Source organism: Lithobates pipiens, unplaced genomic scaffold, assembly GCF_037356315.1.
Source record: "Lithobates pipiens isolate NorthernLeopardFrog02 unplaced genomic scaffold, aLitPip1_a1.2 Scaffold_22, whole genome shotgun sequence".
Classification (NCBI taxonomy): domain Eukaryota; kingdom Metazoa; phylum Chordata; class Amphibia; order Anura; family Ranidae; genus Lithobates; species Lithobates pipiens.
The window spans coordinates 97,427,062-97,449,539 of NW_027507784.1; the positions used below are offsets into that span (position 1 = coordinate 97,427,062).

Below are 22,478 nucleotides of genomic sequence, written 5' to 3' on the forward strand. Positions count from 1 at the left end.
TCTCAAGGGCTGTTTTTTGGAACACAAAATGTTTTTTTCATCTCTACTTTAAATTTAATGGGTTGTTTTTACAAAGGGATCGTTTACAATCCCTTTTTAAGTGGCAGATTTTCATGGTGTTAAAGGCTAAATATTTCAAGAGATTTTTGGGGATTTTTTGTTATGTATTTTAAAGCATGCCGATTCAAATTATGATTGCTTAATGCTTTATTTGAACATGTGAGATAATAATCTGATTGCCTCCCCTTTTTTGGTTACCAATTGCCTTAGTGTTCATCCTCAACTGTTCTAATGAAAAAAGTGGCCATCCATTAACTTATTCATTTGATCGCTTGCTGCCACATTCACATAGATACCTTGTGTGGTATAACCACCATTTACAGTTGCTTGTGGGACCTACGTATGCATTCATTTTTGAGCATGAGGGTGGGGGGACACCTTCTTTTTTTTTTTTTTTTTTTTTTTTTTTACATAATCAACTTTTATTGATTTTAAAGGATGAGCAACATCCCTTGTGATGGCATGGACAGTGATAGGTACTCTATACAACAAGCCTGAAACCAGAAGTGACAAAATCCTTGTCGCTTCCAGTTTCATAGACCATTGAGTTGATTGGGGAACCCCAACTGCTGGCTTCAGTTCTGGGCTCCCCAGTAAAAGTGATCCAATTGACTATACAGCCACTGGATCACTTTTACATTTTAGAGCATCACCAGCTCTTAAAGGGGGGAAAAAAATGTAAAGGCACCAGGATGATGAAGGCAGCCATGGCCCTGGTAGAACCACCGTATCCCAAGGACATATGGGTATGTCCATTTGCAGCAAGTGGATAAAGGGCATCTACAGGGTAAACATTTTGAGTTGTACTGTGGTTGGCCTAATTTATGTAGGTTTATAATCTGTTCAGTTTCTGACAATGTATGTTAAAATGGATTCTCTAACCTTTCAGATGAGAACTTCTCTGTTCAACACACCAAGGAATTCCTCCTTTCCATGGCCAACCGGGGCAAGGACACCAATGGCTCACAGTTTTTTATGTATGTATTGGCGAACCTCAGTTAATATAATTGAAATAGGGCAAAATTACAAGCTGTTCTCTAAAATGCATGTTACCTTTATTTTCAAGAAGCTTTACACCAAAGAGATTCAATGTTTTTTAGTCTACCTATTGAGCAAGATGAGATTAATAGCTCCATAATACTAAAGCAAAACAAATGCAATTTATACATGTACCGAACATGTTTTTTTTTTATCCCCCTTTTGTTGAAGGAAGGTTGCCAAATATATAAATAGTTGAAAAAAAAATATATATATATATATATATATATATATATATATATATATATATATATATATATATATATATATATATATATATATATATATATATATATATATATATATATATATATATATATATATATATATATTTATTATGTGTGTGTGTTGTACTTTGTTTTCCAAAAGAAGTTTGATGATGATACAAAGCTAAAGAGGGCAATAACTTCACACCAGGATATAGCAACTTTACAAGAAGACCTTAATAAAATACAGGGGTGAGCAGCTATGTGGCAGAAAAGATTTAAAATGGAAGTAAACCCTTCCAAACAACTTTGACCTACAGGTAAGCCTAGATTAAGGCTTACCTGTAGGTCCAAGTAATATCTCCTAAACCTATATGGTTTAGGAGATATTTGCCCGAAAATGGGCACCGCTGTCTACGGCGCATGCGCCGTAGACAGCGGCGCGCATGCGCACTAAATGCGGCAAGTCCAAGAATGGATTTGCCAAATTTGTCGACTCCCGTGCGCATGCGCGGGAGTGACGTCATTGCGGCCTCGCCGTATGACAGCTGCGAGGCGCGACTCCCGTGCGCATGCGCGGGAGTGACGTCATCGCGGCTTCGCCGCTGTCATTGGTCGGAGCTGCGAGACGCCACCAGCAAGATGGACGCGGCGGACTACAGGGATCAGCGGCGACTTCGCTGGCTCCTGTGTCAGGTAAGTGACACATAATGAGCTACTATGCGATGCATAGTAGTCCATTATGCTTTACCTTTGCAGGGAAAAAAAGAGGAAGTAAACCCATCAGGGTTTACTTCCTCTTTAAAGTGATTGTAAAGTCTGTTTTTATTCATTATTTTTATTTTTTTTCTCTAAAAATATCAAACTTGTTATATTTCCCTGCTCTGTGTAGTAGTTATGCACAGAGCAGCCCGAAACCTCCTGTTCTTTCATCCCTCTTTGGCTCTCCTGGCCCCTCCCTCCTGTCAAGTGCACCCCCACAGCAAACAGCTTGCTATGGGGGCACCTGAGTCAAGGTGGAGCCCTGGTTTGACCCTGCCCCCTCTCTTTCCTGATTGGCTAACTGACTTTGACAGTGTTTTGCTTTGCGTCTTATCTATTACGGTTCTTGCGGTAAAACCAAGGAAGCTTAGACTTCTGTAGTGTATCAATGCTTTACTAAACAGGAAAGCTGCACATACAACTGTAGAATACACAATACAACATAGCTTACAAAAATATCCCTACAAATATAAAAATATATATAATAAAAAAAAAAAAAAAAAAAAAGACTCAATTTAGGGTTTAAGATATAATGTCCTTCATGGTTCCTTGCTCAGTCCAACTCAAAAGCATCTCCAAAATTCTCCAGCTTCTGGTAGCCATGTCTTTCCTCATTGTCCTTCCAAACCCATCTCTTTTCCGAACACGTGTTTCTTTCAAAAACTCCACAAGCCCCTCCCACCAACTTCCTGCCTACCAACTTCCTCTGCTCAGCTCCAAAACCTATAAATCTGGTTTATTTACATGTCAATGAAGGGAAAAAAACTTCTGCAAACATGTTCTTAAATAATATATCTAAAGCCATATTATTGCAATAAAGTCACTATGCAAATGGCCATAGCAACACAGACAGCAGTGGGAACCAATAGCGCCGCTGCTGTCTCAGCCAGTCGGGAGGAGAGTCCCGTGTGAACGAGGAACTCATAGACATTGCTAGAGGCAGGTGGGGCTCAAGGAAGTATTAGGGGGTGCTGGGCTGGCTCCTGCGCAAAGAAGCTATTTTATCTTCATGCATAGAGTGCATTAAGATGAAAAACCTTCTGACTTTACAACCACTTTAATATTGAAAGATGTAAAGCAATGCACGTGGGAGCTAAGCATATGCAAACAAGTTTTTTGCTAGGGGGGGAACCTCTGGGGGAGTTGAGGAGGGGAAAAAGATATGGGGGTCTCAATAGATCAGACTGAGCAAGAGCATGCAATGCCAAGCTGCAGCAACAAGGTTACCAGACAGTGATCAAGCGTTTAAAAAGGGTATTTACTTACTAACAGCTGAAATGTAAAGAAAAGAATGCCAGCAATTATTGGTCAAGGGGCCGCCGGGTCCTTAACCAATGACATTTTATCCATCCGTTTGGATTCCCCTCTTGCCAGCTTGCCTTCCGGTACGTCATCAATGCCCCCAAGTGTCTCCAGAGTAAACCAGGAAGCCACCAGCACCCCCAGACCTCTGGCCACAGACACACCAGCAGCTACCATCCAAGAGTAGAGAGGATGAATACTACATTCATCATTTATGTTGGTGGTGGCTTTAACCTTCTGAGTGTTCTTACCTTTTTATACATTAAACTGTGGTCGTACTGCATTTTAGATTGTGCTGCGCTCTCTATCCTTTGTGTTCCCAGAGTTCCTTTTACTCCCCACCCTGCCCTCACTCTAACCTTCCCTAATTCTCCCTGGTGTCTGTATTTAACTTTACCAGTTATGTAAAATTTGTTTTTTTGTTTAAAGTAGACTAAATGAAAAGTGACGCACCTGGTATGTGACATTTAACCTAGGTTACAGTGAATTCCTCTCTATCTTCATTTTATACCACCAAATTGGTCAGTTTCAGAAGGTCACCCACTGTAATAAATAGATCTTGGAAAACATATTGGTTTAGAGATTCACAGCACTCTATGGGTAAAGTTAACTTCACCATCTAAATTGCTTAATGAATATCTAAACATAAAAAATTTTATGTTATATTGCAGCTTATCAGTCTTTAGAGGAGGTGAATGTATTTGTTTGTTTTTTTTCCTTTTTTATTTTCACTTGGTAATCCTGTTCAAAATGCATTCCCTGTCCCTTTGTTTGCTATGCTTACTCCCACACTGTATCTGTGGTGTGAGCAATGGTAGCCACCCAGGCTAGACTACAAATAAGATAATCTTTCTGCTTTCAGTCAAGTGTTAAGGAAGTGACAAGGAAACTAAATTTCTTTAACGTACGTCATGGGACACAGAGCCTTAAGTAATTACTTAATGGGTTATATCCACCTTCAGGTGTTGACACTGGTATACCCAATACATACTAAATTTAACAGCCTGGCTATTGAAACCCACATTCTGAAGAAACGTGGGCTTTCCAGGCCAGTTATCTCAACTTTAATTGATGCAAGGAAACCAGCTTCCAGAACTATATATTATAGAGTTTGGAAGGCTTATGTTTCCTGATGTGAATCCAAGGGTTGGCACCCTCTGAGATCTGTCATAGGCAGAATTCTTGCCTTTCTACAATTGGGCGTAGAGATGAAATTGGCCTTGAGTACTATTAAGGGCCAAGTCTCAGCCTTATCAATTTTATTTCAAAGTCCGCTTGCTACGCATTCTTTAGTCTGGGGTTTTATGCAAGGGGTGATGTGGATTCCAGGGAAGAAGTCACTACATTGTCTTGATGTGGCGAGAGCAGTGAAGATCTATTTAAAGGCACCTGCTCAGATTCGTAAGACTGATGTCTTATTTATTCTGCCAGAGGATCCTAAAAAAGGCAGGCAGCATCAAAATCTACTATCACTAAGTGGATTTGACAAGTATAATTCAAGCTTATGATTTAAAGGGTAAAATTCCCCCGTTTCAAGTTAAGGCGCACTCTACCAGAGCGGTTATTGCTTCTTGGGCAGTGCGTCACCAGGCCTCCATGGCTCAGATCTGCAAGGCCGTTACTTGGTCTTCAGTGCATACATTCACAAAATTTTACCAAGTGGATGTAGGAAGGAATGAGGATATCTCCTTTGGGCGCAGTATGCTGCAGGCAGCAGTATAAGTCCTCGGGTCTGGGGGTGCCTTACAGGTTGGGTCTCCCTCCCCTCAAGTAGCATTGCTATGGGACGTGCCATTAGGTAATTAAGGCTCTGTGTCCCATGATGTACGATAAAGAAAATAGGATTTTTATAACAGCTTACCTGTAAAATCCTTTTCTTGGAGTACATCATGGGACACGGAGGTCCTGCCCCTCTTTATGGGCTTTAAGTATATTGCTTGGCTACAAAAACCTGAGGTACTCTTGGAAGGAGGAGGGGTTATATAGGGGAGTCAACTTCCTGTATTGGGTATACCAGTGTCAACATCTGAAGGTGGCTATAACCCATTAAGTAATTAAAGTGGAAGTAAACCCATCGATGTAAACAGTTAAAAAAAAAAAAAAAGCATGCCGGGAATGCTAACTGCACATTGGCTGTGCTCTCAGCCAAACTATAAAACCATCCAATGGCTGGTGTCATAACGAATCACATGTGCAGCACCATAGCAGTTGAAGATTAAACAGAGTCAAAGATGGCAGCTCCCTTTGCTGAAAACGATAGGGGAGTTTACTTCCACTTTAAGGCTCTGTGTCCTGTGATGTACTCCAAGAAAAGGATTTTTACAGGTAAGCTGTTATAAAAATCCTATTTTCCCCATCGCTTCCTTAACAGGACTAGTAAGATGCCATATATTTTATGATTTGTTTTTGGGATTAGATACCCTTCAAGCCTTTAAATCTGTGAACCTCAAACATACACTAAAGATTTAATTTAACCGTCTTAGTTATAGATAGGCCATTTGTATGAATATTGGTAGCAATTGACCCTGTTGGAGAATAAGGTTGGTAGTGGCCGTTGACCCAGAGAGAATTTTCCAGCAGATCAACATTTGTAAATATAGTTGTTAAATTGCATTTTCCTATTCCTTTTTCTATAAGCATCTGGAATCTGATTTTGTATTTTTTATTTTTTTTTTGCATTCGCAGAACAACAAAGCCAACACCTCACTTGGATGGGTAAATTTTTTATTTATTTTTTGTTGTAACAAATGTGTTTTCATTTCACTGATTGTTACCCCCTCATCCACAATTTACAGGCTCCATGTTGTTTTTGGTCAAGTCGTGTCTGGTCAAGAATTTGTAAGAGAGATTGAAAATCAAAAAACTGATGCTTCTAGCAGACCAAGTGCAGAAGTCAGAATACAGAATTGTGGAGAACTTGTTCAGGTTCAGAAATCTAAATGTGAGTGTTGTGACATTCCGACATAAATCATGTTATGGCGGCTGTTACCTGTCACATCTGAGACCCCCATCCAGTATTGGAGTATGTCTAACTACAGAAAGCCTTGCTTGTTTCAATGCAGAGTGGATGCTTCCTGTATCTTTCACAGTGACATGCTTTCTCTAAAGCATTCACTGCTTCTAGGAGTTGGGCAAACTTCAGCATTGGTTGGGAACTTTTGGCTTTGTAGGTAATGGCTATAACAGATGGTTCATTGTAACTGATTGTGTTGTATTGTGTGCTGCCCATATCTAATGATTGGTGTTTCTCATTGGTTTTAGCTAAGAAAGAGAAGAAGAGGCACAAATCTTCCTCTTCCAGTGACACAGAAGATTCAAGTGGGTCTGATTCCTCTGATTCATCATCAGACTCCGAAGAGGAAGGAAAATCTAAAAAAAAGAAGAAAAAGCACAAGAAAACTTCCAAGAAGCAGAAGAAGGAGAAGAAGAAGCGAAAAAAGAACAAGAAAAGGTACATTTCTTTTAAGGAAAACATCTGCTATGTAGTAATTTCACATTACTTAACCTTATTGTAGTATTTCAAAAATGTCTTCCCTGTCCTTGTAAATGACTTATGTTTTATGATGTATTCCTGCTGCTGAGGAAATCTGGTACTGACTGGCATACTAGCTTCTCTTCTATTAAAAGCATAGTTTAAAGGTGTTAAAATTTTTAGTATGAAATATCTGTTCAATTAAAGTGGTTGTAAAGGCAGATGAATTTTATTTATTTTTTTTATAATTATGCATTAAGATAAAAAGCCTTCTGTATGCAGCAGCCCCCCTAATACTTACCTGAGCCCCATCTTGATCCAGCGATATTGCACGAGAGACTGCTGTCTGGGGCAACGAAGCACCACTGGCTCTCGCTTCAGGCAATCAAAGTCAGTGAGCCAGAGGGGAGAGAAGGTTCTAAATGGTGACACGGAACTGGCTCAACTCTGGTGCCCCTATAGCAGTGATGGCGAACCTTGGCACCCCAGATGTTTTGGAACTGCATTTCCCATGATGCTCAACTACACAATTGTGGGCATAAAATTGGGTATCTGGATTGTACGATTATTTTTTATTTTATTTATTTGTTTTTAAGGTTGAACTGGATGGACTTGTGTCTTTTTTTAACCTGACTAACTATGTAACTGCAGAGTGCCAGAGCATCATGGGGAATGTAGTTCTAAAACATCTGGGGTGCCAAGGTTTGCCGTCGCTGCCCTATAGCAAGCTTCTAGTTGTGGGGGTACTCAATAGGAGGGAGGGGACAGAAGCGCCGAAGAGGGACCTGAGAAGGAGAATCTGGGCTGCTCAGTGCAAAACCAACTACACAGAGGAGGTAAGTATAACATGTTTGTTTTTAAACAGAAAAAATGTGTCACTTTAAGCTCATAAATTGGCATAATTTTTGTTACCTTTTAGAAAACTGCTCAAGGCTTTCTTTTGTGGTTATTTGACCAGTGCCTAGCATTAGTCGCATTCTAAAGGCTTAAGGTTTTACCAATCTCTGTCCAGCAATGTGCACGAGAATAACAGCTCTCTCCCTCCTCACTGGGTAGATTGGCTCCCACTACTGTGAATCAAATTCTGACAAGGGTGTGTTTGTATCTATAGATGCAGACAGGGCAGCTCAGGAGCAAGCACTCACGAGCACCCCTATAGGCAGTGGCTTTCTATGGTGGGCACTCACTGAAGAGGAGCCAGGAGCATTGGCAGAGGGACCCGAGAAGAGGATCGGGGGTGCTCTGTGCAATACCACTACACAGAGGAGATAAGTATAAACAGGTGTAGCGACCATAACCCGTTGCAGGGCGGCCTTGACTTTTTATGGGCTTACCAGTTACCTTCTCTTGGCCTGCTTTTCCACTCCTAGGGGTTCCCAGGGTTGATACCCAAGGACTTGAACCCTGACACAGATGAAGTCTTCTTTTTAAAAGGTTTTATTTTGCAGTAATAACTCTCAAATAACACAGTCTCTTAGGGAACGGAGGGCACAGGTGAAGAACTCAAGCACCTTGAACTGCAGGTCTAGCGAAGTCTCTATTTGCACCCAGACAGTAGCCACTCGCAGCTGGGTACTTCAAGGCTGAACAGATCTCTAGCCAGAGATCATGGCAGTCAGCACGTTGACTCAAACTTGAGCAATCAACTAAGGGTGAACGGGAACCTTTTTTTCTCCGTACCTGGAACGTTTCCGGTCTCCTCAATGGTACTGGAAAAGTGTGAATTCGTCCATATCCTTCTCAACTCGGTAACCAGGCACTTCTCAGGATGCCACTTGCTGGCCCTCCTGCGAAGAGTCCTCCCCGGTCACTTCCACGAGCTGTGGTGTCCCTCCAAGCCGAGAGCACACCCAGACACTTTGAATCCTCAGTTACTGTGCCTCGGACCAGCAGGTTCCGAGACTCGGGAACGGGCGGATCCCTACTCTAGACCAGGCATGTCTATCAGGGGCCACCGACAGGAACATGTTGCGGGGTGTCGAACACCCCATGACTGGGACCCCTCACGGGGCTACCCCGGTCATGGAGCCAGAACAAAAGACACGGGTCTCTCGAACAACTCCAGAACCCCGAACACGTGACCCACACCCGCTTAAGTATCCCTTCCCAGACTCCTCAGCGGGCCCTGGCACTTTCACTGATTGGCTTCGAGAAGGCCGATACCTAAACGTCCAACCAGACGTGGTTCTGGCCTGTCATGTGCACCTCACTGTTCACATGACAAGGAAGAACTTCCAAACACAGCCTGGCCAGACTGGTGTTAAGGCCTACCTACACAATTAACCCCCAGAACCTTTATTGTTCTGAGACCAAAAACTAAATTTACATGCGTATGACATTTTGTCCAAAATGTCATCCTCTACACAGGTTTAATATTTTAATAAAAAAAAAAAAAGCTTTACTATCACTTTAAGTTAAGGGTTATTTATACTGCCTGTTTACCATGTGTTAATGTAGTTGTGCAAGAGATTGGGGCAGTATTTGAGTACAGGTCCATGTTGGTTACATTTGTCTTTTCGTCAGCATCAAGTTTTGAAATGATATCCTATTTTATAAATCAAGCAAAGTTGTTCCTTAGCTTGTTGTTGGTGTTAGCCGAATGAAAGTGTCAGAAACGTAACTTTTTTTATTTACAGAGAACAGAGTAGTCTTTAGCAAGCAGTATGCAGTATTTTGATAACCACTTGCCCTTCATTACTGCACTTTTGTGTATGATTGTTGCTCTTCACGATTTTCTTTTAAATAAATCTAGATGGTTCGTAGGCATGCTTGGTTTTTCATTACTTATGGATTTGTGTTTTGTTTTTTTGTTTTTTGTCAAAACTTCAAATGCTCCTTAGTTCTGAGAGTGAACATGAAGATGAGGTTCAAGTCACATCCACTGTACGTCCAGAAGAGATCCCCACTGTGCCAGAGAACAAGTTCTTAATGAGGAGGAGTCCACAGAGAGTTGATGAGCAAGAAGCAAGAGCCATTGACAGAGAACGAGAAAGGGAAAAGCAAGTGGTTTAGTTATTTATTTGTCCAAGAATGGCTTTGCATATGAAAAGCTGTAGACTGATGGTGTTTACTGTCTAAACTGTAGCTCCATGGTGTGTATTTCCTGCATTCGTTTTGATTTTGTATATTTTGTGTTTTAGCAATTCCCTTTACCAGAGAAGACTGTTGGTAACGAGGTCTGGAAGAAAAATTAAAGGAAGAGGCCCCAGAGTAAGTTTTAATTATATTAACACGTATCCTTGTTTTCCAAACCAGTCAATCTGGGCTCTCAAAGTGCTGTACTCCAAAAAGGCAAGTACAAGGCAAAGGACTAGTAACCAATCTTGTCATTGGGCACCCTGTAGCTTATTTTTCTCCAGTACTGCCTTTTACAATACCTCGTTCTCCAATGTTTGTGTGGAGGTGGTCCTAGAGGAGCAGTGCTTAACTTATTTCGGACCTACCACCATAATGACTGATAGGGTAAAGTTTAAGAGGTAAGGTGTACCGAAAGCACAGGTCCTTAAAATGAATGAAGCAGGGAGAGTTTTGGATTTTCAGGTACGACTTCCTCTCCAGTAAGGAAAACGAGGAGAATGTGGAATAGAACAGCAGTGACATCACCACATCTCATGAGCCAGAGGCTGCAGTGTGTTTGATTTTTACACAGCAGATTTACAGCTATTGGTTTTAGATTCAGAATACTTTATTTATCCCAAAGGAACATTATTAAAAGAGCTACAAGAGTGTCTGTCTAAGCACAGTCAGTCACACCAATGACATGACTTCTTCCATTAAACTTTTTTGAACAGGCACCACGGGCTGCCATCCCCACTTGGTAACCGCCCATTCCTAGCCCTCTATTCACCCTTAGCCTTTGTACACATGGTCGGAAATTCCGACGGAAAATATCTGATTGGATATTCCGACCGTGTGTGGGCTCCATCTGACTTTTTCCGTCGGAATGTCCGATAAACAAAGTTTGAGAGCTGGATATAAAATTTTCCAACAACATGATCCGATCGGACTTTGTCCGATTTGTTTGTAGAGAATTCCGATCGGACAAAGTGTCACGCATGCTCAGATCAAATTACAAGACCAAAGCTATTGGCTACTAGTCTGAACGTAGTCCCGTCGTAATGAACCAACGTCGTCATGCTCAACGATTGGATTTTCTGACAACTTTGTCTGACCGTGTGTCAGCAGTTTCTGACAAAATCCGTCTGAAAAAATCTAAAGGATTTTGTTGTCGGAATGTCCGACCGTGTGTACAAGGGCTTACAGGCTCAATCAGGAAGTATTCAAAGATAGTGTGTGGGGGTTTTTTTTTTGTTTTTGTTTTGTTTTTTTCAGGGCACTGCTTAGGCAAAAAAGTGTTCTTCCTAGATATGGAAAGGGGAGATAATTGGTTGTATAAACGTAGCTCTGGTATATATCAGTTTTCTGAAGAGCTCTGGCTTTTGAGGAAATTCAGGGATTTACATTTTTTGTTCCTTTAACTACTTCCTGACCAATGTACTATATATATGTCCTTGAAAACTGGTGCTGATATCTCTGTCATGGGTACAGCCATGATCCAGATAATCAATCTTTAGAGACAGTGATTCCCTACACGTTAAGTGATCCAAGTGGCTTTGCAGCCACCCAGTTTTTTATAGGCAGCAGAAGGGGTCCAGCACCACCACTTTTACCAGGCTCTCCTGGGACTGATTTTGCTTTGTTTACAGATTAGACGTAGGAGAGATGGCGATAAACGGTAATATGTGTATTGCATCAATAATTCTAGGGCCAGACCGAACTTTAAGCTGCATTTTTTTAGGTACAATTGTTGCTTTTCCATGGACATATGCAATTTAAAAGCGTGACCTGTTGATAACTATTTATGTGGTGTAACATTGTCTTTTTTATATTTTAGAAAAAATGTAGTATTCTATTGTGTATATAAAATGTGCATTTTAAAAACGGCTGCAAAGATAAGTGTTGTGTGGCATAAAACATTGCAACAACCACCATTTTATTCTCTAGGGCTTCTGCTTAAATAAATCTATAGTTTTCTAGCACAAAAAATGCAAATTTTTTATATGCATGTCAGAAATTTTAGAAATGCCCTGATTTGTAAAGGGGTTAATTTATGAAGTGGATACAGTGCCTTGAAAAAAAAAATCATACCCCTTGAAATTTTGCAACCAAAACTGTATATGTATTTTATTAAGATTTTATGTGAACAAAAGTACACAAAGTGGCACATAATTGTGGAGTGGAAGGAAAATGATAAATGGTTTTCCAATTTTTTTACAAATATCTGAAAAGTGTGGTGTCCATTTGTATTCAGCCCATTTTATGCTGATACCCCTAACTAAAAATCTAGTGAAGCCAATTGCCTTCAGAAGTCACCTAATTAGTAAGTAGAGTCCACCTGTGTGTAATTTAATCTCACTATATATACAGCTGTTCTGTCAAGCCCTCAGAGGTTTGTTAGAGAACCTTGGTTAACAAACTGCATCATGAAGGCCAAGCAAGCACACCAGGCAAGGCTGGGTTCTAAAAAAATAAATATATATAAATATATATCTCTATCCCAATCTGCACATCTCATGGAGCACTGTTCAATCTCATCCGAAAATGGAGAGAGTATGGCACAACTGCAAACCTACCAAAACATGGCCGTCCACCTAAACTGACAGGCCAGGCAAGGAGAGCAATAATCAGAAGCAGCCAAGAGGCCAATGTAACTCTGGAGGGGCTGCAGAGATCCACTGCTCAGATTGGAGAATCTGTCCACAGGACAACTTGGTCATGCACTCCACAAATCTGGCCTTTATGGCGTGATAAGAGTGGCAAGAAAGCCATAAGAAGTCCTGCTTACAGTTTGCTAAAAGCCATGGGGAAGCCACAACAAACGTGGAAGAAGGTGCTCTGGTCAGATGAAACCAAAATTGAACTTTTTGGCCTAAAAGCAAAATTCTGTGTGGTGGAAAACTAACACTGCACATCACCCTGAACACACATCTGGTAGGGATGCTTTTGCTTGACAGGGAAGCTGGTCAGAGTTGATGGGAAGATGGGTGGAGCCAAATACAGAGCAATCTTAGAAGAAAACCTGTTAGTCTGTAGAAGACTTGAGACTGGGGCAGAGTTAACCTTCCAGCAGGACGATGACCCTAAACATACATCCAGAGCTATGGAATCGTTTAGATCAAAGCATATTTGTGTTAGAATGGCCCAGTCAATGTCCAGACCTAAATCCAATTGAGAATCTGTAGCAAGACTTGAAAATTGCTGTTCAGACGCTCTCCATCCAATCTGACAGAGGTTGAGCTATTTTGCAAGAAGAATGGTCAGAAATGTCACTCTCTCCTAGATGTGCAAAGCTGGTAGTGACATTCCCAAAAAGACTTGCAGCTGTAATTGCAGCGAAAGCTGGTTCTACAAAGTATTAACTCGGGGGCTGAACACAAATGCACACTTTTTTTTTGTCAATTCTTTATTTATCAAGGTACAACTTGCAGAGATAGTTCATCAAAAACAAATATAATAACGGCAAATTTTATGCATCCCTATATCTGTACTTTATGCAGTTATAATAACACTGTACGTAAAGTTTCCTAAACAATTAGAGGCTTAGTGACTCGCCAGAAAGTAGGAAACCTCCGCACTCACGCCACACTTTTTACATATTTAGTTTTGAAAACCATTTATCATTTTTCCTTCCACTTCACAATTGTGTGCCACTTTTGTGTTGGTCTATCAAACACCCCAATAAAATATATTTACATTTTTGGTTGTAACATGACAATGTGGAAAATTTCAAGGGGTTTGAATACTTTTTCATGGCACTGTATATATGAAAAGCATGTTACTGTTGGTCCATATATGAAAGCAAGTTACCTAAAGCAACTAAAGTTAAGGCAGAATTCCAGGTATGGATATTTTTGCATAGTTACATTGGTCCAGCATGGATCGTTTTTGTACACATTCCCTACCGCGCCGATATCTGTGGAAGTGAATGATCCTCGCGGTCTTCCTGGTACTGTGCTGAGTGACTATCCTGCTGCACAATGAACACAGGGAGTTGCTTGCTTGGCACATAGTACCATTCAGAGAATGCCTTATATTTGTACACACAGAATGCAAGGGTGTGTGTGTGTGTGTGTGTGTGTGTGTGTGTGTAATATGCCTCCAGCTGAGACCCCTGCCTCCACATTCTTGCCACTCTTACAGTAAAGAACCCTCTACGTAGTTTAAGGTTAAACCTCTTTTCTCATTTTAATGAGTGGTCACGAGTCTTGTTAAACTAAATTTTGTTAAAGTTTTATCCCTATTATGGGGTCACCAGTATGGTATTTGTATATTGAAATCCTATCCCCTCTCAAGTGTCTCTTCTCCAGAGAGAATAAGTTCAGTGCTCGCAACCTTTCCTCATAACTAATATCATCCTCCAGACTCTATTAGCTTTGTTGCCCTTCTTTGTACTCTCTCCATTTCCAGTACATCCTACCTGAGGAATGGTGTCCAGAACTGGACAGCATACTCTAGGTGGGGCCAGACCAGAGTCTTGTAGAGCGGAAGAATTATTATTTTATCTCTGGAATTAATCCCCTTTTTAATGCATGCCAATATTCTGTTTGCTTTGTTAGCAGCAGCTTGGCATTGCATGCCATTGCCTAGCCTATCATCTACTAGGACCCCCAGGTCCTTCTCCATCCTAGAGTCCTCCAGAGGTTCTCCCCCCCCCCCCCCCAGTGTATGGATTGCATTCATATTTTTGCCACCCAAATGCATTTTACATTTTTCTACCTTGAACCTCATTTTCCATGTAGTTGCCACCCCATTAATTTGTTCAGATCTTTTTGCAAGGTTTTCACATCCTGCGGAGAAGTTATTGCCCTGCTTAGCTTGGTATCGCCTGGAAATACAGAGCTTGAACGGTTTACCCCATCCTCCAGGTCGTTTATGAACAAATTAAATCGGATTAGTCCCAGCACAGAACGCCGGGGGACCCCACTACCCACCCCTGATCATTCCGAGTATTCCCCATTTATCACCACCCTCGGAACTCGCCCTTGTAGCCCGTTTTCGATCCATGTACTCACTCTGTGGTCCATGCCAATGGACCTTATTATGTACAGTACAGTAAATGTTTATGGGGAACTGTGTCAAATGCTTTTGCAAAATCCAGATAAACCTAGATGGCAGCTCACCTCATAGAAGGTTAATAGGTTTGTTTGGCAAGAACGATTCTTCATGAATCCATACTGATTACTGCTAATGATACCGTTCTCATTACTAAAATCTTGTATATAGTCCCTTACCCCCTCCAAGAGCTCGCATGCCATTGCTGTTAGGCTATATGGTCTGTAATTCCCAGGGATGCATTTTGGGCGTGTGTATGTATATAAATTTTCTCTGAAAAAGTATTTGCCCCCTTTCTGTTTTTTTTATTTTTTTATTATTATTTATTTATTTTTTGCATATTTGCCACACAAGTGGTTGTAAAGGTATTTTGCTTTAAAAATAAACATGTTCTACTTACCTCCACTGTGCAGCTCGTTTTGCAGAGTGGCCCCGAACCTGGTCTTCTGGAGTCACTCGGCGGCTGTCTCGGCATTCCCCCGCAAGTACTTCTCACGTTCATCTGAGCTCCCTTGCATGGTGAAAAGTACTTGCGGGCATGCTCCCATGATATTCGGCGGCTATAGCCGCTCACTGTATCACTTGGCCCCGGCGCGCAGCAGTGCGAGCCAATGACTGCGCTGCTTTCAATCCATCCACTCTAGCCAATCAGCTGCCAGGCTGAGCGGCGAAGAGTATGTCGGAGGCGAGTGTGGGACTTTCTAGGGGTCAGGTAAGTACACTGCCAGATGTTTTTTCACCTTAATGCATTAAGGTGAAAAAATGTTTACCTTTACAACCCCTTTAAATGGCTCAGATCATCAAACAAATTTTATTAAAACACAAAGATAACCCGAATAAATACAAAATGCAGTTTTTAAATGATGATTTCATTAAGACAAAAAAGCTGGCCAAACCTGCCTGGCTTTATGTGAAAAAGTAATTGCCACTTAATAACTGAATGTGCCACCCTTGGCGGCAACAACTGCAATCAAGCTTTTGCGGTAACTGGCAAGGAGTCTTTCACATTGCTGTGGAGCAATTTCGGCCTACTCTTTGCAGAATTGTTTTAATTCAGCCACACTGGAGGGTTTTCCAGCATGAACGGCCCGTGTAAGGTCATGATTCAGCATCTCTATTGGATTTAAGTCCGGGCTTTGAATAGGCCACTCCAAAACCTACGTTTTTGCTTTTGTATGAACCATTTGGAGGTGGACTTACTGTTGTGTTTAGGATCCTTGTCCTGCTGCATAACCTAAGTGCATTTGAGCTTGAGGTCATAAACTGATGGCTGGACATTCTCCTTTAGGATTTTCTGGTAGAGCTCAGAATTCATGGTTCCATCAATTGTGGTACGTCGTCCAGGTCCTGAAGATGCAAAGCAGGCCCAGACCATCACACTGCCACCATCATGTCTGACTGTATGATGTTCTTGTTCTAAAATGCTGTATTTTATGCCAGAGGTAACGGAACGCACACCTTCCAAAAAGTAAAATTTTTGTCTCATCAGTCCACAGAATATTTGCCTAAAAGTCTTGGGGGATAATCGAGATGTTTTTTGGTAAATGTGAGATGAGCGTTTTGTGGTGTTTTTTGGTCAGCAGTGGCTATGGCCTTGGAACTCTCCCCACGGATGCCTTTTTTTTTGGCCAGTCTTTCTTATTGAATCATGAACACTGATCTTATCTGAGGCAAGTGAGGCCTGGAGTTCTTTAGATGTTCTGTGTGTTTTTATGACCTCCTTGAGTCGCCATGCTCTTGGAATAATTTTTGTAAGCCAGCCACTCCCTGGGAAGGTTCACCACTGTTCAAAGTTATCTCCATTTGTGGCTAATGGCTCTCCCTGTGGTTCACTGGAGTTCCAAAGCCTTTAGAAATGGCTTTGAAACCCTTCCTAGACTGATACATGTACATTACTTTTTTTCTAATCCTGCTCTTGATTTTTTTTTTAGACTGTGGCATGTGTGGCTTTTTGTGATCTGTTTGCGTGCTTCACTTTATCAGACAGATTCTATTTGTGATTCTTGATTCGACAAGTCTGCCAGTAATCATCAGTCCTGGGTTTGGCAAGTGAATTTTAACTCTGCTTACCAAACAAATGTGATTTAATCACAGTTCATGATTTAGCATGGGAGGGGGCAATTACTTTTTCACACAGGGCCAGGCAGGTTTAAACTGCTTTTTTTTCCCTTAATGAAATAATTTAAAAACTGCATCTTGGATTTACTCCAGTTATCTTTGTGTAATATTAAAATTTGTTTGATCATTTAAGTGTGAGAAATTATGCCAAAAAAAAAATCGAGAAGGGGCAAATTTTACCTTTACTTATTCACAGCAGTGTGTGTTTGAAAAAAATGATATATAATATATAATATACATTTTTTATTTTTTTTGTATGTGTGTATATTAATGCAAATAGAATTAATTTATCTGGTGTATCAAATATGCTCCATACACTTACTATATATTATCAATTGGAATAATGTATAGCGACATGAATGAAATCAACATCTCCCTGTAATCGCCGCAATGCAGCGGGGCAACCACCCAGTATGTGGCCAGGAAACTAGGGTCACTGTAGTAGCAGTGACTACCACATTGATTCTTCACCTCCACAAGGATCAGCCATGTGTGGAATATGCTTACTTGGATTGATCCCTTAAGTCTTGGAAATCAAAATGACTTAGCATTTTATTTTTTTATTTTTATTTTAGCGCTACCGTACACCATCAAGATCTAGATCTAGAGATCGATTTAGAAGAAGTGAGACTCCCCCACACTGGAGGCAAGAGATGCAGCGAACACAGAGGATGAGATATTCTAGTGGAGAACGGTGGATCAAAGGAGATAAGTATGTGTCATTTTGTTTTTGCTTTCAAGTGTTCTTTTAGGGTTCTGAAAACACACCTCTAATTTAGTCCCTTCTCCACAGCAAGTAAAAAAAAATAAAAAATCCCAGCTACATATCACAGATATAGGCATTTTTCAGACAGTTGTGTGACAAGCAGGGCCCATCTTCACTTCAGTGGTGGTCAAGGTTCACTGCTGCAAAGAGCGGCGCTCACCTTGTAATACACGAGTGCTGTTCTATGCAGTATTTAACTGTGAGCCCAGTCTCTGTTATGAAGTACCCCTAGGGATTTCCATTGACAACTTTGGCTCATAAGTGGGGTAGGGGGCGAACTTTTAATAGTCGGCCCATCCAAGTATGCTTTTCCTGTATTGGTGGTGAAATCTAGTGGGCTGGATCACCTCTGGATACTTGCATCTCTTAGGAAAGTGGGTTGCCAAAGCTAGTGTGCAGTCCTGGGAACTGCATTGTGAATATCTGACCACTTAAAAGATAACCTTTCGTAGATGCACTATTTGCAAACTAAAATGCAAATAACATGAAACCAACTACTAATATTCACTTTGGATAGACTGACTCTTAGATTTATTGGAGTTCAATAGCAAATTCTTCGGGCTAGAGCAGTTCTATGTCTTTGCAGTAGTTTCTACTGGAGATGGAAAGCTTATTTTGTTTTGTCCTCCATCTGTTTTAGGTTCAGCATACTATTCTTTTTAAAGTGATTGTAAAGCTTTCATTTTATTTTTAATAAAATAACAAACCTGTCAGACTTGCCTGCTCTGTGCTATGGTTTTGTACAAAGCAGCCCCAATCCTCCTGTTCTGGGATCCTTGCCATCAATCCTGGCTCCTTCTTTTCAGGGAGTTCCTCCCAAAACAGCTGCTCTTGGAGACACTTGTGCAGGCTCGCTTCCAAGGTGTCCTTTTTTGCTTTTATTGACACAGATCAAGAGTCCGCCCCAAGCCCCAGCCCCTGCTCTCTTGTCACAGAATTTGATTGATACAGCTGGAGCTAATGGCTGCTATCAATCTGCTTGGTGAGGAAGAAGAGAGCAGAGAAAGCTGTTGCTCTCTTGCACAGCTTTGGATTCAGATCTGGCTTGGGCTTTAGAAACACTTTGCATGGATATGACCATAAAACAAGTAAAATGTTCATATAACAAGTCTCTTATTTTTTAATTATTCCAAATTGTGTAATGAAAAACCACATCTTGCTTTTAAGACTTTAGAAAGAAGACATGCCTCATCTCTGTAGAGTTCAGAAAAGTTTTAGTCTTCATGAATTAATAATTACAGGTTTGCCCTTTTAGAAAGGTTTCATTAACAATAATTGTCCTTTTATTTTTGAAGATTGTTGTCCTGGCTGAGCTAAAATTACCACTGCTTAGGGCGAAGGCACACAGGCAGTTTTAACTTGCTACTGAATGATTGAGCTTCTTGTCGGCAAACTTGACATCGGCAGCATGTTTATTTGAATTTGTTGTAAATGAATTGTTTAAAAGAAATGTTAACTGCGCAAAAACAAAGCCTAGAACTGACGTTGCTTAGCCTTTGGGATTTGCAGAGCATGGCTGTGATTTGCAGTATTTTGGGTGGAGATGCCAGAGAAGTTTACACCTTAGTTTTGTGATAAATCTTAGGCAGGCAAGGGCATATCTGTAGTCTACTCAGAAGACTTCTCTGAAAAATGTTATATTAGACTGTGTTGTCCTTTCACTGCTAATTACACTACAAATTGTTGATTTTTGCAGGAGTGAAATGAATGAAAAAGACAATCAAAAAAGTCCAGTAAGGGGAAGGGAGAGGAAACAGTCTGACCAAAGAGCTCCGTCTGAGAGTCCAAGCAAAAAAAATGATCATGGGAAGAAAAGCAAGGATCGCAAATCAAGCAGCAGGGAAAGGGAGTCTAAGAAACATGGCGAAAAGGAGGATAAATCCTGGAGCACAAAAAGGACAAAGTCCGATAGACGGAGTGAAAGTAAAGAGAACGCTAAAAGCAACAGAGAGGCAAAGCACAGCAGGCGTGATAAGACCAGATCAAGAAGCAAGGAAAAAGGACATGAACGGGAAAAAGGAAAACATTCGGACAACAAAACAAAAGACAAAGAGAGAAGCAGAAGTAAGGAGAGAGCAAAACAAAGCAAGTCAAAAAATGACAAGGACAGAGCAAGGAGCAAAGAGAGAGCAAGAAGTAAGAGTAAAGAGATAAGGAGAAGCAAAGAACGGGGTAGAAGTAAAAGTAAGGAAAAAAGAAAAAGTAAAGAACGGGATAGAAGTAAAAGCAAGGAAAGAAGGAAAAGTAAGGAACGAGGTAGCAGTAAAAGCAAGGCAAGAAGGAAAAGTAAGGAACGAGGTAGAAGTAAAAGCAAGGAAAGAAGGAAAAGTAAAGATCGGGTTAGAAGTAAAAGCAAGGAGCGAGGCAAAAGTAAAGAACGGAGTAGAAGTAAGAGCAAGGAGAGAGTGAAAAGTAAAGAACGGGGTAGAAGTAAGAGCAAGGAGAGAGTGAAAAGTAAAGAACGGGGTAGAAGTAAGAGCAAGGAGAGAGTGAAAAGTAAAGAACGGGGTAGAAGTAAGAGCAAGGAGCGAGGTAAAAGCAAGGAACAAGACAAGAGCAAAGAGAGGCATGAAAGAGCAAGGAGTAAGGAACGCGAATCTGTGAAAGCAAAACATAGATCCAACAGCACAGCTAAAGAGAGAAGCAAAAGCAAAGAAAACACTAAAAGAGCTCCATCAAGAAGCCGGGACAGTGACCGAACCAGAAGTCGAGATTGCGCTAAAAGCAAAGACAAAGAATCCAAGGCAAGGGGTCGGTCCAGAAGCAGAGATCGAAAAAGAACCCCAGAAAGGTGCAGAAGCAAACGAAGTAGGAGCCGGGATGACTCCAAATCTTCCGATCGCGAGGCCAGTCACAGCAAAAACGAAGACTCTGCAAAAAAAGAAGGAAAAAAAGGCTCTCCAAAAAAGTCCCCAGAACGTGAAAGCTACAAAAGGAAGTTATCTCGCAGCAGCAGTCCAGACAGTAAACAAACCAGAAAATCTAGCCGAAATCATACGAGTCCAGACTCCAACACTGTGCATAGCACTTGCAGAGAGGACCAATCGTCCAATGAGAAAAGTGGAGACCGGGAAAAAGATGGAAGATATTCACACGAAAAAGAAAACGGCAAAAGGTCCCGCAGTCGTGAAAGACGTACTTCCAGCTCAAAGGAACAAAGAATAAATAGTCAGTCGAGTCCCAACAGTGTTGACAATAAAAATGAGTAATACAATTAGACATATTTTTGGATTTTTTTTTTTTTTTTTTTGTTTTTATAGACTTTCACTCGTCTGCTTTTTTTTTTTTTTTTTTTTCTTGTATAATCCCCAACCTGGATCATTTGTATTGCTCATGTTTTAATAAATGTTCCATGAAAGAATTTTAGGTGTATAACATTGTCAACATTTTGTGTTTTTAAATTGGTTGAGGGTTTTTTTTTTCTCTAGTTTTTCTGGGCTGGAAAGTTTTGGTTTTCCCTTATTAGCTCTTCAGAAAACGCATGTGTTCATGCTTTGATAAAATACTGTGCTTTGGTTCCTGATGTTATGTCACGTTTCTAATGGCATCTACACCGTAACTGTAAAAGACTATACGTAACATCTTAGAAACTTTTGAAGTATGTTTACAAGTATTTTTTTAAAGGCTTGGGTAATATATATGTATAGTATGAAACGTATACTAAATGTTTTCTGCTGCATACATTTAAAGTGTGGTTTGTTCGCTGCCCTTAATGGGGTTTTCCTGTTAATATAAAACTGAACACGCTTGATACAGCCCCCACCCCACTTTTTTTTTATTTTTATTTTTTTTTTTCCTCCTGGATCGTTGATGTAGTTTATATTTCGGTAGGGAGATGCGCCAGGTGAAATCTGGTATAGCACCACAGTCAAAACATGAGCATTTTTTTCTCCAGCACATGGTCTCTGATTGCCTCTTGATTGTAAAGGTTTGCTGTATGGTGGAGGCTGAATTAAGCAAAAACTTTTCATAAAGCGGAAAGTCCGTTTTTAAGAGGAGACCTTTGCTTTACAACCCTGTATTGATCCTACCCGCAAACACTCGGCTTGAAAGCAATAGTTGGCCTTGTCCTTGCAAGAATCTGTTATACTGTAATGATATGAAGTTTCACCTAGAGCAGTTTTACTGCTGGTCTCTGACTTTCAGCTATGCAAAAAGGAGATAGAGGAGATACAGAGGGGTCTTAAGCAGAACTCTAATTTTAGATGTGGAAACCCTTTTAAGCATGCATATAATCCACTTTATTAACTGTTAAATGAAATTTGGATATTGAGACTTTTTTTGGTTACTCAAACTATGGCTGTGTTTCTTATTCTGTCCTGTTAATCTGCGTAAAATGTATGTATTAGTAGCTAAGTCTGTGTCAAAGTTGTGGATAATACATATTTTTAGCGTGTACAGATTTCGATTTGACCACGACACTTGTCTTCGTCTGTTATTTTTGGTTTAGCTATTTTAAATATATTTCTAAAAAAAGTGTAAACCCCCCACCCCCTGCATCAATTTTTGTAAGTCACTAAAATCTCATGGCAATGTAGCTTCAATTGTTCTATCCAAACTGTCCTATCCAATATTTTTAAAGCATATCTAAACCTAAGTTTCCAATCATTCGATATTGTGGCTGCAGTCATTTTTCAAAAAC

General features: G+C 40.6%; 1 protein-coding gene across 1 annotated transcript in view; it reads left to right on the forward strand.

Annotated features, from left to right (window-relative positions):
• The window catches only part of PPIG (peptidylprolyl isomerase G), a 40,773-nt gene extending 18,518 nt beyond the window's left edge, over positions 1–22,255 (forward strand). Inside the window, exons 6-13 of the mRNA XM_077447947.1 lie at positions 950–1,037; positions 6,054–6,083; positions 6,164–6,309; positions 6,630–6,819; positions 9,681–9,839; positions 9,981–10,050; positions 17,646–17,782; positions 19,533–22,255. Of these exons, the coding sequence (XP_077304073.1) occupies positions 950–1,037; positions 6,054–6,083; positions 6,164–6,309; positions 6,630–6,819; positions 9,681–9,839; positions 9,981–10,050; positions 17,646–17,782; positions 19,533–21,045 (2,333 nt within the window). The 3' untranslated portion in view covers positions 21,046–22,255. The remainder of the gene's footprint in view (positions 1–949; positions 1,038–6,053; positions 6,084–6,163; positions 6,310–6,629; positions 6,820–9,680; positions 9,840–9,980; positions 10,051–17,645; positions 17,783–19,532) is intronic.
• Positions 22,256–22,478: the final 223 nt, after the last annotated feature.